Source organism: Elaeis guineensis, chromosome 6 (genome assembly GCF_000442705.2).
Source record: "Elaeis guineensis isolate ETL-2024a chromosome 6, EG11, whole genome shotgun sequence".
NCBI lineage: Eukaryota > Viridiplantae > Streptophyta > Magnoliopsida > Arecales > Arecaceae > Elaeis > Elaeis guineensis.
The window spans coordinates 77,909,245-77,926,991 of NC_025998.2; the positions used below are offsets into that span (position 1 = coordinate 77,909,245).

Consider the following 17,747-nt stretch of genomic DNA (forward strand, 5'->3'; position numbering starts at 1 on the left):
TTTTTCTCTTGTAAAAAATGAAGAAAAATAGCTATAACAATATCAGAAAATGGAAAATAGGAGAGAGAAAGAGAAGATAGTAGAGGGGGGAGAGAAGGGAAGGCCGGTGTAGCATCTATCCTTCTTTGTCACTTCCTCTACCTTTTCCCTCTTTTTTGGGCCTTTACTAGGAGGGGCCACAAACTAAAGGATAAGATAGGCCTTCTAGTCTTCTTGATGGCTTGTAGATGTGGCTAAGTGCTAGATCTAGGGTTTCTTTGAAGTGGAGAATGCTTGGAGGAATAACGAAAAGGTGAAGGAGAGAAGAAAGGTTCTATGGTTAGACTCAAATTTGGCATGGTCTCCTTGAGGCTCTCTAATTTTTCTCTGCATTTTCCACCATAATTTTGTGATGGGGTGAGAAGGTATTTATAAAGGAAGAGAGGTGGGTTAAGGGCTTGGATTTAACGAGAGATAGGAATGCTCTAGATCTAAGGGTTATCATGAGGTGCTAAATGGCTTTATTCTACTGGCTAGGGTGTGAGGGAGATGATTGATAAAATATCTAGGTTTAAGTGCTAGGATTTAGTATGTGTGCTTCTTAAGATTTCAAGGGCTAGGATACAAGATCTTGGTTGAAGAGTTGGGTTTAAAGCTCTTCAGATCAAGGTTCGTTGTGCCGGTTCGGAGTCTGGATTGGTCAGTTGGCAATATGGTTTGGTATGCCCTCATGCCATTCCATACCGGGCCTGAACCCACACAGAAAGAGGCCGGAGGGAGAGTAGAAGAGGAAGAAAGGAGGGGGAGGAAAGGAGAGAGAGAGAGAGGGAGAGAGGGCCTTTGGAGGCCGTTGGAGGGCAGGCAATGTTGCCACCTTGTTGTTGGGCTTGGTGGAAGCTAGAGGATGGTAGAGGGAGAGAAGGAGAGAGAGAGAGAGGAGGCCGTCGGAGGCCTCTGGAGGGTTGGGGAGGCTATTGTGCCACTGTCGAAGCTGATGAAGGCTGGATGGACTCCGCTCTTCCTCTTGATAGAAATAGGCCCCTATTTCGTATTTTTTTGGATTTGCTAACTTTATTGAAAATCTCTCCCCCCCAAAAAATAATGAAGTCGATAATAATATTGTCGACTTCATCCGATAAAATCCAAAAAAAATGAAACAGAGGCTGAAGCAGCATTTGCCATACCGTGCCGAACCGATCGGTACACCCTGTATCGTACCGGATCGACGAGAAACCGACACGATTCGGCCGGTAAATTCGATACACCGACGGTATGGAAGGAAAAAAGAGAGAAAGTGAGAAAGAGAGAGAGGAGGAGAGGGAGGGAGGTGGGAGCTGTCGGAGGCCGGCTGCGGCCGTTGGAGGATTTTTGAGTCCCGTATCGTCTGATAAGGCTTTTAAGAGAGTGAAAAAGAGAGAGAGAGCGCTCGGAGGGGAGGGACCTACCGGACGGATGGCGCCTCCATTGCGAGGCCCCCGATGGTCGGCAAGCTGACGCCGACGGTCTGAGGGTGGTGGCACGGGCGGAGCCCCGGTAGGACGGACGGCGCCTCCATTGCGAGGCCCTCGATGGTCGGCGAGCTGACGCCGACGGCCTGAGGGCGGAGCCCCTTCGCGGCTCCGCCTATTTCTCTTTTTTCGAAACAGACGGTCTGTTTTGATTTTAAACTCATGAAGTCGGCAATGCAGTTGATTTTAAACTCATGAAGTCGGCAACTGTGTTGCCGACTTAATGAATTTAAAAAAAAAAACAAAAATCATGAAGCCGGCAAACTATTTGCCGGCTTCACTTAAAATTATCTTTTTTAAAAAATCGCGAAACAGGGACGACGCCCTTGTTTCATGCCCGCGGCGCCGCGCGCGCGGACTGCACCCTCCGACGGCTAGCCGGAGGCCGTCCGACGGCCCCACCGGCTTTTTCCCCTCTCTCTTGTTCTTTCTTCCTCCTCTCTCTCTATTTCTCTCTCTTTCTCTCTTTTTCTTCTTCCAGTTCGGGTCATCTTCGTCGGTTTGATACGGTACGAAATCATACCGAATCGTACCGTCGGTCGGTCGATACGGCTGGTGGTACCGGTTCAGCATACCTTGGGTTGAAGCCTTTGTTTCAATCAGAAAGAGGGTAGAACCCCTCCTTCGGCCTTCATCGGCCTTGATAGTAGCGTCATAAGCCTCACCGATCCTCTGGAAGCCTTCAGCAGCCTTCTTTTCCTCTATCTTCTTCCCTCCCTTTGCCCTCCCTTGGCTTTTATTGAGCTTAGCGGCAAAGCGGCGACCTTGCCTGCCTTCCGGTGGCCTCTGGTAGCCTCCAAAGGCCCTCTCTCTCTCCTTCTCTCTCCCTCTTTCTCTTCCTCTCTCTCGTTCTCCATCTCGCCATCGTTGCGAACCATCGTGGTCGGCCGCCTTTATGGTTTGGCACGCCCCAAATCGGGCGGTTTGGGATGGTTCGGCAAATTCTGCTGTAGATTTCATGGCTAGAATTGAAATGACATGGAGGGTTTTATTGGTAGAGAGGGAAAGAAGGGATTAAGGAGGCTTAAGGCTAGGATTCAAGGATGAATCTTTCTTAGTTTTTGTGCTTCTTTGGATGGATGGAATGACAAAATAGATGAAGGCTAGGGTGTAGGGAGAGATCATGGTCTAAAGATGCAGTGCTAAATATAAGAAGGGGATTGACCAATTCCCTATTCTCTTGGATTGATGATGTGGAGAAGTCATGGAAGGCTAGGTTTTCAGAGAGGGAGAAAGAGAACCAATGGAGAGGATGGAGTGGCATAAATGTGATTTAGGCTTGATACAAGGAGGGTCTTAAGGGCTAAACAGGTCATTAGGGAGAAGTAAGAGGGAAAAAACAACTTATGTTTCTAAGCCAATAGATGTCATGGATCGATGGAAAGGCTAGGTAGTTATCGAGAAGATCTCCAATTTGTCTTATCAGAGGGAGAAAAATGGTTCAAAGGGAGAGAATTTAGAATGGGTGACACTTGTCACGAGTAAGGAGAGAAGAAATGTTTTAAATCTTATGAGATAGGGCTGTCTTAGTTTTTTCATGGAATGGGATGTGCCGCTGTTCTGTCCTGTCCTGTCCTGATATTTGGGACAGAAGATGTCCCAAAATATCTCGATTGGGATGCTAGTAGGACGGTCCTGTCCTGACACGTGAGATGATACGCCATCCTGATGTCTCGTGGGATATCTTGTTGGGATCTGAATCCCTGGAGAGAAGGCATTTAGGTAGTTATGGTGCAATTAGGATGAGATCTAGAAATTTTTCTAGAAGGTTAAGAAAAAAATACGGTATGCCAACAGATGTCATGGATCTATGGAAAGGCTAAGTAGTTATCGAGAAGATCTCCAATTTGTCTTATTACAGGGAGAAAAATGGTTCAAAAGAGAGAATTTTAGAATAGATGACACATTGACACTTGTCACAAGTAAGGAGAGAAGGCATTTAGGAAGTTATGGGTGCAATTAAGATGAGATCTAGAAATTTTTCCAGAAGGTTAAGAAAAAAAACTAGTATGTCTAAATTTGTTACGGATGAGAGTGTGGGCATAGAAGTGGGTTAAAGTAAATGGGAAATTATGAGGATTCTATAAGGGGCTCGATGTGAGGATAGGGTGACAACTGTGATTATCCCATGTGGTATCATCTTAAATGGAGAGCATGAGCTAACGAAGGAGTGGAGATATTGATCGGAGGGTGAGTGATGAGGCTAGCAGTCTTGATGAGGATGACTTTGGGGAGTGATGGTGTGATAGTGAAAGGTAGCTCCACCAAGTCTAGATAAAACACATGATGGGCCCAATTGTAGCATGTGTTGACTTAAGGTACATGATCAATGGGTGTTGTGCAGCAATTTCTATCAAACAGGGTGTGCAGCCCAAAAGGCTAGGTGGTGGCTAGGGTGCAACTTGGATAATGATAAGATCTAATTGCCTATTTAAGGAATAATCCAAGAAATTTATCCAAAGTATATAGCAAATGTTACGCTAAATTAGGCTAGGGAAGGATAAGGTTGGGCTAGGATGTGGTCAAGGGAGATTTAGGGGAGGTTAGGTCTTAGATGTAAGCTCTAGAACTTTGTTTGGAGGGAGAAACTAGATAAATTCATTCTAAAAATAGCCAAAATATAAGGAAGTGTGATAGGGTCTAGCGATAGATGAGAGAGAATTTAGCCATCAAGAAGAGTAGAAGTTTAGTAGTTGTGACAAGTAGGAGGTGTCTGCTGTCGATATGAGTATTGTCAACATGGAGATGCCTATGTGAAAGTTTTGAAAGGAAACAAGATCTGGATATATCACTGTACGAGGGACATAGCTGGACCAGGGACATAATATTCTGCATTCTTTAAATATATTTATTTTATACAAGGCATTGTAACCACTTGGTTTTATCCCAAGTTCCCAACTATCTTGGATCAGCTTTATGATCCCTATTTGAATTTGAATCCTTTTAGTAGTTTGCCATGTTTTTTAGGATTAAATGTCAACCTAATGCCAATATGCAAAACAACTTTATTGAAATCTGGCAGTCCTTTATGGGAAGCTGTTTGGGCAACCCAACCTTTCAATCTCATGCTGATTGAATATTTTGATATTTTATGGACCTAATTTTTACATTGGGAATCATCTTACATGGAGTAAAAATTGCAGGAGAAAGCAGGATCTGCTGTCGTGGAGGCTATGCATTCCAAATCTGCACCAGTTTTCTTTGGGGACCTTAGAAGCCATGAGAGGGTAAAATTGCATCTTTGATTTTATATGTTTGGAGACTTGGTATTTCAGCATTGGCCTTTTTTTATGCAATATTCTGAAATCTGAAAATCATGGCAAGTTAGCTACCTACGTTAGCTGCATTTAGAATTTCTTTTGCTTTCCGAAAACAGGTAGCTATACCATTTTCTGCCTTCATTGCCTCCTGCAAACTCTATCTTCACAAAGTGGATGTTGTCAGTACTTCCACTACTGTGACGGAAGAGTCTTCCTTGGAACCATCATATTCAAAAGAAGTATTCTCTACCTCGGATACCTCTGACCAATTCTATATAGCACAGGTAATCATCAATTGCTTTCTGTTCTGCCACTAGTAACTGAAGTAGTTCCTATGGGTAGGCTTTTTTTTGTTTGGTGGGGAGGGGGGCGGGGACGGGGGCAGCTGGGTGGAAGCAGGCACCATTCTTTGATCTTGATGTTGCATTTTTACCTCTAGGCATCAATTACGCCTGTATAAACTCATACTTAAAATTGTGATTCAGCTATCTAGTTATACCATGTAACCACACTGTATTTAACCTTTTATAAGTACGGCATATTTGACAGGTTCCCATCTTGAACACTGAGAGCAAAGAAAGATGTCAATTGGAAATTCTGAGAGAAGACATTCAAATGGTCTGACTATATCATTTATCTGCTTCTACCTCTTTTTTTTTTCTTTTTTTCCTTTTGTAAATATGTTTCTCCTTATATTTAACCAGTTTTTGCTTGCTAGTTATGTGTGAATTATAAGTCATAACTTTCTTAGCCCACATTTTGAATATCTGAGCATAATGTACCATTAGTCCGCATCAATCTTCAGAACATGCCATATGTATCATCCTGATTAATCATTGTTTGTTGATGCAGCCCCTATTTATAGGGATGAAAACATTGGCATCTGTCAATTTTTGGATGAATAGGACTCGATCTAGATCTAGTAATCACTATGATCCACACCATAACCTACTTTGTGTGGTTGCTGGTTCCAAAGAAGGTATGCTTTTACTTTGCTTTGTTGTTGCAAAGCAAGTTAAAATGCACTTGTATTTCATTTGCATCTATTATCATGATGAATCCATGTTCACGAAAGAAAAAAATAGAAAGTCTTATATTTGATTTGCTGATATGACTAAATCTCATTTTGGATAGGGTTTGTCCCTAATGCAGTAATATTTTATATGAACGTTTGGAGAACAAGAAACATGGAGGGGTTTTTCAAAATCTGTATACTCTTTTTTTCTTCTATCATGAACATCGTCGCTGTCAACTCTACAATCTCATCCAATTTGTCCACCTCACACTTCTGAGCGGTCCATGGGAGATTGCTTCCACCAAGGCTAACAACTGGTTTCAGGACTACTAGGGCAAATATACGTCACTTGCTTTGACTGGGTGTATGCATGTGATGTTCTTCCTTTAATAGCCAAAAGTAGGAGCGAGACTTGGGGGAGAGAACAGCAAGTTTCACATTATTTACTGTTTTAAGTGGTACAACATGGTGGGTGCATAGTCCGCAATTGGGTTCTAAATTATAATATTGTAATCATAAGAATTGATGAGCATTAAAAAATATTTCCATCATTGAAATGGATGTTGTTGTCATTGTGGGCTTGTGCTGTTGATCTCTACCTAGGCATGTTGTTTTACCACTTAGAAATTCAACTTTTTTCTTTTACCAATCGTAGTTGTGTTTCTGCACGTGAGAATATTTGTCAAAACTGAGTCTATTATGCCCCCTATGCAATTCTTTGTTTCTTACTGTTTCTGTAACTTCATACCCCCCACCCAAACCCACCCATCTAACATGCACGATCCTTTCGATCATATAAGGTTGGCATTTCACCACTCCAAGTGACACCAGTTAAGATAATAGAATCTACAAATGATAGATGCAGAGGAGGCTGTGACTTGGACAAATCGGAAAGCAATCTCATATTTAGTAATGGAGGGGCATCAATGCTATTAAGACTTCATTTAAACAACATTTTGTTTAGGAAATGACGACAACATTGATTTGGAACAAGTGTGGTGTAGAAATATGATGCTTGGTTCTGTATTCTTCAAATTATTTAATTGTGTTCAATACTTCAATCCATTGGTATGAATCAACTACTTGTGGTGAGGGTGATCACACTACTTGCATCAGTTTGGTGTAACTTGCAACAAAGGAGAAATGATAAATTTCCTGACAACAAAAGCTTTTGATTCAACTATGAAAATGTCCATGCAAACACCTAGGAGCAATTGAAAAATGTGCGAGCTTTTAATATACTCTTTATGATAACTATGGAGTAAGTTGGTGACACTGCTGCACTGAAGTATTTAGTTGACTACTCTCGTTTAAGAAATCCTTGTTATCAAGTATCAACCATGTGAGGGCCATGGATCCATTTGTTTGATCAATGAGTTCTTTGGAAAAGTACAAAGGAATTGCTACATGACCTTAGCTACAAGTGCAGCTTGAGATATGAAATTTGATGCTTTATAAGATTGCGTTGCACTTTAGGTGTTTTGTGTACCTTTAGTGACTAACTTCTAATGTTTGGTGTCCTTTCTTCAATTTAAGAATTGCTCAACAATCAGATAAGAATTTCATTTGCCATTCATGTGCAATAAGCTGATGAAATAGCTGTTGTTTATGGCAAGATTGGGCAATTAGCAAAGTTTGTAGTACTTGTTTCGGTAATTGTGCTAATACCCAATCGGTATAAGTATTGACACTCAGTATAGGGGGTGTATCGAGTATTGTTTCGCAACCTCTATGAGTCGTTACACATGTTATGGATCAGTACAGTCCACTACTGTAAAATCATGGCAATTAGTACATCATAACCCCCCTTGGGTTGTAGGTAAATCTCCACAAAATGTCTCTACTTAGTGTGAACCTAAGGGATTCCTAAGTGGAGTGATCTTAGTTTAATCATGGGGAGAAACCTCTCATAGATACTGATGTGGGGGACTAGTTGATGGATAGGTTTGATGTTGAGAGATTCATGTGAAAAATAAGCTCTTTTATATTGATGGCTAAGTCACTCGTCTATGTGTTGGTCGACTTTTAGATTTACTTTCTATGGATTTTGGAAACATTGTCACAAAGAGACTGGTTGCTAACCAAATAAGTTATCCATGAAGATGGCTGAGATTGAAGGGAAATAGTAGCTGTTGTCATTCTTGGGTCATCATAACGCTAAATGAGGGGGTTTAAAGTAAGACAAGTGAAGGACATGCACCTTACATTGTTGGGAAGTGGTTGTGGAGATTGAGAAGTGGTAATAGTGATTACAAGAGCTATTTGAATGTGGAGGGTGCTCTAGCCATGTACTATATAAGCAATTTAGGTTGAGATATCCTGTTGTTGTATTGGAGTTAGATTGTGATACCAGGCTTGCCTAATCACCTCAAGATACCTACATTGACATGATATAACACTAGGTATGGGTAGAGAATCCATGCTTGACATGCACAAGCATAGCTTGGACACTTCTTCCACAAGAAGACCGTGAAGGGCAAGGAGAAGTCGGTTTGGGGGGTAGGGTTAGTGCAATTTACCTATATTAGATGTGATGATTTGCCAGACCTGGTCAAGTGGAGAAAGATGGTGCCTTGGTGATGGATAGAAGAAATCTATAAAGTGTTGGAGATGGAGGCATAATATGTAGTGTCAAAGATAGGGGCCGGGGATCAGGTTTTATCATGCTTCATTAAGAATATGGATAAATGTGATTGGTTAAATAGGTTTTTGATGCCCATTAATCGTTGGTCCCTATTTTGTGTGCTATTTTGAGATAAGGCTTTATTTACAAAAAATATTATCAAGCCCTTATTTTGATGAGTGTTTAATTTTTAGTCTTTGGGCCATAAAAGAAAAAAAAATGTATAGGCATAAAGATGGCGCAATTGTGTACATGATAGACAAAGATATGTAAATAATGTATAAATGTGGATGACAAACAAACATAACATGCCTTTACAAAATTGGGTGGCATACCTACACCCATTTTTTAGATCTTGTATCCCAAGATTTGGGAAAGATGGATCCAACTCTTAGACACTAACCTATAATTGACACCTATGCCCAAACCCATGTAACATAATAGCTAGGATATGGAAAATGCAATTTGACCATATTTGAAGCACTGTTATGGGGTGGAGGGAAAAAGGAGATTTAGGATAGATTAGCAATGTGGTTGTGCTTATCTATATCTTCTTATTTCAAATGTGTCGTGTTATCCATTTGAAACTTGCTACCATGGAAAATTACAAGATAGAGAGTGTGATTGTATCCTTTCCATCATCGAATGATGTTTGGGGATTTTGCATGTGGAACTTGAAACTTCATTTTATTTGCCATTTTGAAACTCCTTTTGGTTGGAATTATAATTAGTGCAAAAGATCAAGGGCTAATCGATAATTCACAACTTTTTGTACTTTTTTTCGGTTGATATTGATCTTTTTTATGGGGTGCCATGACTAATTTGGAATATGAAATGCCATAGAAAATTTTAGGTTTTTTTTGCTTATTTGCTAGAATTAGGAAAACACTTGCTATTAACATTGTAGATTGTTGAATGCTTTAATGAAGCATGCATTGCACTTAAATAATAGGCCACCTTTTAGTATAGCGAACGATCATGCAAAGTTGGGGATAGAAAGGTGGTATTAACTTATAATATTCCATGAATGGACCTAAAGGTTGTTTTGAAGTTTAAATTAAGTTCAAGAAATATGTAAAAAAGATATATTTTGCTTTCTTATCTAGTGTTTGGGTTGGAGCAATAATGTTGAGAGAAATAGAAAAGATTTGAGTTCGCCTTGGATATAATTAGTGGTACTCCTTGGCCAAGTAGAGCCATGTCCAAGAGGATATCATTCTTTGCCCTAGCTTGGTTTAGTCAGATTGGCTAAATTCTCCAGCTCAAACTGAGACCAACCTAAACCTAAACCAATCTATTTTAAGCAAGGTATGCTATCTCAGTATTAGACTTCATATTAGTAGATGACCAGCCAATACAGTATCAGTACCGTGCCAAACTATAGTGGTGCACTATATATGTATGTATGTACGTTTGTATCTATGTATGTATGTAGGGGTAGACTTGAGTAAGGTCGATCGAATTTGGGCTCAGATCCAGTTGGATCAAAATTGGACAATGGGGGTCCTACATCGATAATTCAAGCCATTGGATGTGATCTACTATCTCAAAACTGCTGGTACACAAAAAATCATATGATTTGAAGACCTCTAGCCTATGCATCAAGTGATCGAAAAATACATCTAATTCAATTTTATTTAGGTTGTCCAATTTTTGACTACTTGATGCATAGACTAGGGGTCTTCAAATCATATGATATTTTGTGTGCAAATAGTTTTGAGGTAGCAGATTATATTCAATGGTTTGGATCATTGATGTAAGACCCCTATTATAGAGTTTTGACTTGATCGGATTTGAGTCTAAATCTGATTGATCTCATTCTAGCCTGATGCTCTCTCTCTCTCTCTCTCTATATATATATATATATATGGTATTTTCAAGGTTTTAAGCTTCCTTTTTGATTTTGAATGGAAAATAGGGTTGTGTGTTCATTTTTTGATGTGTAATATACTTTAAGTTTTTATGGCACATGTCTAAAGAATGGTGCAGCGATGTAATACATGATAAATTAACTAAACATAACATCGAATATGTAAAATACCTATATTAAAATTAGAAATACAATATACATGCATCTATTCAATTCCTAGTCGAGATTGATGCCCCTTATAGTGTTCATAGTTGGATATTAGGACTTTAATCTTGGTATTTTGCCTATCTAGGATCTTGGTAGACTATCTATACCTGACAGTCTTGTTGATGGTTGATCCTACTACTTTATTGAGCACAGTGGTGGAAATCCAAGAAAAAGCTGAGCAAGGTATGATCCATAGTCTAATCGAGTCTAGGGAGGATTATACCCACTCAAACATGAAGACTTAGAGGGCACATATCAATATGGGTAATAATGCAGCATGAGAGGATATGATTCAATGTAGGATGATGATATTGACTACCTGAGAGATCCTGATACATCCAAGATTTCCACTCAATACACCACCTTATCAGCTATAGTGGTGCTTTGTCAATGTGTCCACCTCTAAGACCCCTCTTGTTTGCTATGGCGTCCTCCTTAGCCCTATGCCCTGGTCCTTATCTTGTGCTACATACTCAAACTAGGACTCACCAGTGAATGGAGTTAGCAAAGGGAACTACTTATCCCATCTCTTGCAAATGATGCCGATGCAATCATCAGCATACATAGGATTGGCCTGTCTGATCTCATCATCATCATCATCATGGGGTAAAGGAAACCCATGTAGGGTTATCTCTTGTCATTAACAGTCCTAAGCACTCCATAAAGGGGTGTGATGGCTTTAACTATTTCCTCGGTCCGTCTTTAGCACTACTAACCTCTCACTATCCCCTCCATATGGTGCCCTCTATGTCATCACAAACATATCGGCTCTGCACCTGCTCCTTGTTGAGAAATGTCTTGCAACCCTCCTTGATCAGGCTCGCAACTCTACCATGCTGCCACCCAATATTTTGTTCCAAACTCGCTTTTTGACTCCAATGCGGACCGCCCAATCTTGAAATCTTTAAAACCGTTCATGGTCAACCTTAGAAAAAAGATTGCATCAATTGTCTGTATTCATCTATGATTATCCATGATTTTCATTGGTTAATTTATTTGCAATTCATAATTACCCAAAAAAATTAGAAAAATTTCAAAAATTTCAAAAAGTGTTGGTTGCTTCGAAGATTACTTCTAAACTATATTTTTTTAGTTCTAAATTTTAGCAAATTTTCCTTGCATTAATATTTTTATATTAAATTTACAAAATATGTATAAATTGCATAATTATTGAAAAATATTAAACATGCTCCAGAAAATCATGTCTGAAATATCATTGCTTGCTACTAAAATTTCATGAGTTTTGAATTAATAATTGTGATTTATAATATTTTTATAAAAAATAGTATTTAATTTACATAAAATCTTGAAAATTAAATTTTGGTTATAGCTAATGTAGTCTTTAGTAGGAGGTACCACATATATTTTTTCAGTCTATATTAAGCACCAACGGCCTAATTAATCTTGGAATTACTTTAAAGTTGGGCTTTTATTCGAGAAGCAATTGGCTTGCTCACCATTCCACTCTCTCCCTCTCTTTCTCCTATCTTTCTCTCTTTCTCCTCTCTTACCTTCAAGTAGAGGCGGGTTTTAAGCCCTTTTTCCCTCAATAATTAAGGCCTCGAATCGGTATGAGGCCCTTATCGGGCTGAACCACTTAGAGCAAAGTGGTTTCAGATGTGGCTTGGTAAGGACCGGTTCACACTGATTCGGGCAAATTCCCCTACAGAGTCCATGGACCATTTAGGTGTGTGGTCAGTATGGCACAATACTAATCGAACTAGGTAGTTCGGTATGGTGTTGCATGCCATGATCCCGAGTGTAGCTCATGCTGAAGAGAAACATGCCCAACTTTTTATTTAGTTTTACCACAGTTGAATACTTGATCATGTAGCGCTACTTTTTCCCATGAACTACTTACTAGATATATGTGGTTGCATATGTTTAGCACATGCTGTATATATTATATTCTTGTGTTAGGACGGTTTAGTCTGTTAGACCCATTGAAGACTAGCCTGAACTCAACCAGTATCCAGGTCAAGCTAAAAAGTCTAGCCTAGCACTATTTAACCTGATACGGACTTTAATATTAGCTATGTAGCACAAACTATGAACTCGTATAGCTTGTGAGCTCATGGATCAAGTCAGGGGGCTATTGGTTTTATTGGGCTTCCATTAAGTTTGAGCATGCATATGTGTATTGGTTAGTAGTGCTATCATTGGTTTGTGTTTGACAGTCACTCTTATATTACTATGGTATTTATGGTGGCCTTATGTTATCTTTGCTATTATATTTCAGCATTGGTTCCTTATATGGTCTTATGGTACATTTGTGGTCAGTCAAACACAAGTTTTATTTATTTTATTTATTTTTTTATAACAAGAATGTGAAATTTCTTTTGAAAGTTCCTATTGTGGCTATTTTCTTGATGATCTTTTTCAACTGGAATTGAAGGATTTTCCTTTAGTTGAAAATTAATTGATGTTGGTTATATTTAACCAATGCTAGCTATTATTTTGTTTAGATGTTTTTATTGTCTTGTCTTTTCTTGTTTTTATTTATGCCCTTCTTGATTTTGAGCTTTACTGTAGTTCTATTACTTGTTATTTCGTTTTTGTAGAAGATAGGATCTAGGAGAGAGAACCCTTATTAGAAACACTAAAAAAGAGAGAGAGAGAGAGATAGGTAAATATGGAGAAAAATGATTGTATTGTATTTCATGTTATAAGAGGCTCTCTATATAGAGCAATAAAGGTCTAAATACAATGAACCATATAATAGGATTTAGATACAATAAACCATCTAGGTGCAATGAATATATTGATCTCTTAATTGATATATTTCCTAAATAGGATTATACAGGGAATATACATAATGATATTTATGTTAACATAATATATTCTAATATATGTTAATATAATGTGCTATCTAATTTAACACCCCCTCAAGCTGGAGCATACAAATTATGTGCACCAAGCTTGTTACAAATATAGCTAATTCGAGGATCTTTAAGAGACTTAATAAATATATCTGCTAGTTGATCATTGGAGTTGACAAGAGTAGTGGATGTAGGCCCTGATAAAATTTTTTTGGATAAAATGACAATCCACTTCTATGTGTTTAGTCCTCTCATGAAAAATCAGATTCGAAGCAATGTGTAAAGCAGCTTGATTGTCACAGACCAGTCTCATCTGTTTCATTGATTCAAATCTTAATTCCTGAAGTAATTGCTTCATCTATATAAGCTCACATGTTGCTAGTGCCATAGCTTTATATTCTGCTTCTGCATTGGATCTGACAACATCTTGTTTCTTGCTCTTCCATGATACCAAGTTGCCATCGATGAAAACGCAATATCCTGAAGTAGAATGTCTATTCGAAGGAGATCCTGTCCAGTTGGCATCAGCGTGCCCAACTATTGCCCAAAAAGGTAGCAATCCAAGAGGGGGGTGAATTGGGTTGATTAAAAATTTTTATCAAATCTAAAATCGAAACAAGTATATGCTTCAATTTTAATCTAAAAGGTGTGGTGGTGATGTATGCAATATAAGTAGCAACGGAATCAAGAATATAAACGATTATACAAGAATTAAATATACTAAGCTGAAATTAAAGTATGAAAGACAAGTAATAAAATAAGAGGCACAACATAAACACAAATTTTATAGTGGTTCGGTGCAATCCGCACCGACATCTACTCTCTAAGCTCTCTTTGAAAATTTCACTATAATCCCTCTGATTAAAATGTGTTTGTTTTTCCGGACTTACAAACAAGTCTAGTTGGTTTTTCGGGATCACTAACCATAACCTTATATCGATAGTTTTTCGAATTCACTATCAATCCAGTTGGTTGTCCGGGCTCACCAATCAAAACTTTATATCGATAGTTTTTGGGATTCATTATCAACCTAATTGATTTTTTGGGCTCACCAACCAAAACCTACGATGTCTAATTCCGGACTTGGATGGGTCTAATTCTCAAGTTTCTTTTCTCCAAAAAAACTTGGAAAGAAACAAAAATACAAGACAAGGATAAGTTTTCAGCTTAAAGAATAAAAACAGAAAATTGGACTCTTTTGGGCGCGAAGAAGAGACTGAAAAATAGTTCTTTTGAAGCTTTACTTTCTCTTCTTTGAAGGTTGAGAGGATGCTTGAGATATTGTGGAAGATAGCTCTTGAATACCCTCAGATTTCCATGCTTGGTTCTCCTCTTTTTCTTCTTCTCAAATGTATTCAATGAAGCTCACTCAAAAAAATCTCTCTTTTAATCTATTTTTTTTTTCAATTGAATCTCTAGCCTTCTTTAAGTTTGAAAGTGGCTGGAGGAGTTTTGACTGTTGGAGCCCTTGGAATAGCCGTTAGATCCAAAAACTAGTTGTTGGAGAAGTACAGAAAAACTAGTCATTATAGCATGTCCCGTGTCACGAGTTGACTCGATTTTCTTTGGAGTCGGTTCGGTTTCATTTTGAGTTGACTCGGTTTCATTTCAAGTCAGCTCGCTCTCAAGTATGCAGAATTCAGCTTTCTATCCTACAAATAGAGTCGGTTCGGATTTTTCTCGAGTCGGCTCGAACTCGTGCTAGTCTTCTTCCAACGTGCTAGAGTCGGCTCCAATCTTCTTGAAACTTGAAATACATCATTTTAATGTCTGTTTCAGTGAAGGGATCGGCTCCTTTTGCTCTGGGGTTGACTCCACTAAGTCTGAACTTAAATTTTTCTTCTTTGAAGATCTTGACTTAGTGAACTTTGTGGAGATTTTTTTCAAAGATTATTTCTTCAATTTTAACACTTGAAAAGACCTACATACATTCTTGAAATATATGATTAGTATCATGCATACTCAATGTTTTGGAATCATCAAAATTAATCATAAGGTCAGCAATCTTCTCTTTTTTGATGATGACAAAACTTTGAGTATATGAGAAATAAATATAAGTAATGTGTTTCAATGCATTTTGCCAAAATGTATCATGAAGTACTAGATTAAACACATGAATGCACGCTTTATGAATGTTCTCAATTAGTCTTTGGTTCATTGCATGTATTTCATATACTCATTTCAAATTAATGTCTCAATTCAAATCAATGAGTATTAAGGTTCCATGTTAAGCATTAATTTATTGAGTTTCTTAAGCATTAATCTTTTAAGCATATACTTAATATTCTTCTCCCCCTTTTGACAGCATCAAAAAGCTCATAGAAAAGATCAAGAAAAATCATCAAAAACAATAAGATGCACGAATATAGCAAAATAAGAGATCAAATTCAGAAAATCATCTCCCTTTTAAAACATTGTCTTTTGATTCAAAATAAGTTTAAAACATTTGATCTTTCTCAAAATTAGTTTGAATTCAGATGTCAAAAAGTTCTCCCCCTTTTTGAATGAATTTGACTCTATAATCAGATTTTCAATCAAGTATTTTAAACTTTAAGAGGAATAGAGCTTTTTAAAGGATTTGAACATGAAATCAAGCACAATATTTAATTCAATATTCATTTTTTTTTTTTCTTAATAAATTTCAGTCAATTAAGTTTAGAAAAGATTGGTATCGAGAATGTATCGAGTAGATCAATGATAGTATCAAAATAAATGAGTTATATTTTCAAATTCTCTTCTTGAGCAAAAATTATTTTGATGCAAATGACGTTATAAAGATTTTTCGAGGCACATCAAAAATTTTATATTATATTCAGATTTTCAAATGAGTTTCAAAATTGGAAGTATGTATCAAAATTAATTTGTTTGGATAAGAATATATTTTAAATTTACTTTAACTCCAATTGATAGTTAAGAATGATTAATCAATCAAATCATGTAAATCAAATGGGATAAGCACATGAAAGCTCAAATTGAGAAAAATTATAAGGTAATTGATTGAGAATTTAAGGTTAAAGTTTATTTTTCTTAACTCAAATTAATTAGTATTTTCAATCAAATCAAGATAATATGCAGCAAACACCTCTCCCCTTATTTTGATATTAAATACTGAAAAATTCATTTTTTTAATTATTTCAATAATATATTCTCCCCCTATTTTTCATAATTGTTGCTGGATAAATTTGCTTTTAACTTTTCTCTTTCTTTTTCATTCAAATTAAGCATATTTAACATAAATTTAACTTTTTAAATTTTGATTCTCACATTCAAATGCATTTTTAATTAACTAATCATTTTTTCTTTTAATGTTTTCTCCCCCTCTATTTTCAAATTAAGCGTATTCAACATAAATTTAACATTTAAGTTCAGATTCTTTAAATTTTAAATTTAGATTTTTAAATCCAAGAGCATTCTCAATTAAATGATTATTTCTTTCTTAATATTTTTACCCCTTTGTTTTGCAAGCTAAGCCAATAAAATTAAGTACAGTAAAAGTGTAAGTATCAATTGAGTGAGCTAAGCATCCATTAATCCAAATATCAATCAAACATAGCATTCACTCAAGTAGACACCAAATTTTCAAAAATTTATTTTTCATTAATTTCAAAGGATGTTTATAAAGAGTGTTTACAATAATAATAAACATCAAAAAGATCCAAAGATGTGATATGTACATCTATTAAAAAAATTTTCTGTTTAAATTCAGATCTTCCTTTTCATAAGAAATATCACTTAATTAAGTTCAGAAAAAGTATGAAATTCTTTGAATTTGTCTTAAATGGTATCACATCAAGAGTATATCAATAAAAAATAGATTGAGACATTATATTCAATTCTTTTGCCAAAAATAACGCAATAAAATGCAAGGCAAGAATGATGCCATTGATATCAAGAGTGAAAATTTTTTTAGGAAGAAATTTTTTGATACCAATTGTGAAAATAATCGATTTTATACCAATTATTTTGAAAATCAAACCAAATAGTCATTTCTTTGAAAGATTTTTTTGATACTAATGGAACTGAAATTTAAACCAAATCATGATTTTCTTGACAGTTCAATACCACTTAAAGATCAGTTTGCAAATTCAGCTTGATACCAATTATTTTAGTTTTGAAGTAGTAGAGATGAATCATTTCAAATTAAACAGTTTTGAAATTTAGAATGATAAATCAATTTGAATTGATATCAGCAAATTAGTCAAAGCAAATCTTAAAGAGTTTTTTAGTTATTCTTCAAAAAGATCTTTTCGTTTTCTTAAGAAATATCAAGCAATTAGGTTCAAAAAAGGTATATAATTTTTGAATTTATCTCAAATAATATCATATCAAGAATATAGTTGTGCAGAGCCAGATTTGAGACAAAGACATTTTTCTTTTTTTATCAAAAAATAAATCAATCAAATATCGGACAAATAATAAGCTGTTTGATACCAATTGATTAAAATTGAAGTCCTCCTTAAAAGTTT

The 17,747-nt window shown here is 36.7% G+C and overlaps 1 protein-coding gene across 3 annotated transcripts in view; it reads left to right on the top strand.

Annotated features, from left to right (window-relative positions):
• The window catches only part of LOC105035961 (lysine-specific demethylase JMJ31), a 121,197-nt gene that overhangs the window by 19,371 nt on the left and 84,079 nt on the right, over nt 1–17,747 (top strand). For 2 of the 3 annotated variants that reach the window (XM_073259543.1, XM_073259542.1), the window contains exons 3-6: nt 4,631–4,714; nt 4,864–5,031; nt 5,297–5,365; nt 5,600–5,726. In XM_073259543.1, coding sequence (XP_073115644.1) covers nt 4,631–4,714; nt 4,864–5,031; nt 5,297–5,365; nt 5,600–5,726 — 448 coding nt within the window. The remainder of the gene's footprint in view (nt 1–4,630; nt 4,715–4,863; nt 5,032–5,296; nt 5,366–5,599; nt 5,727–17,747) is intronic. The other variant, XM_073259544.1, reaches the window with a different exon arrangement.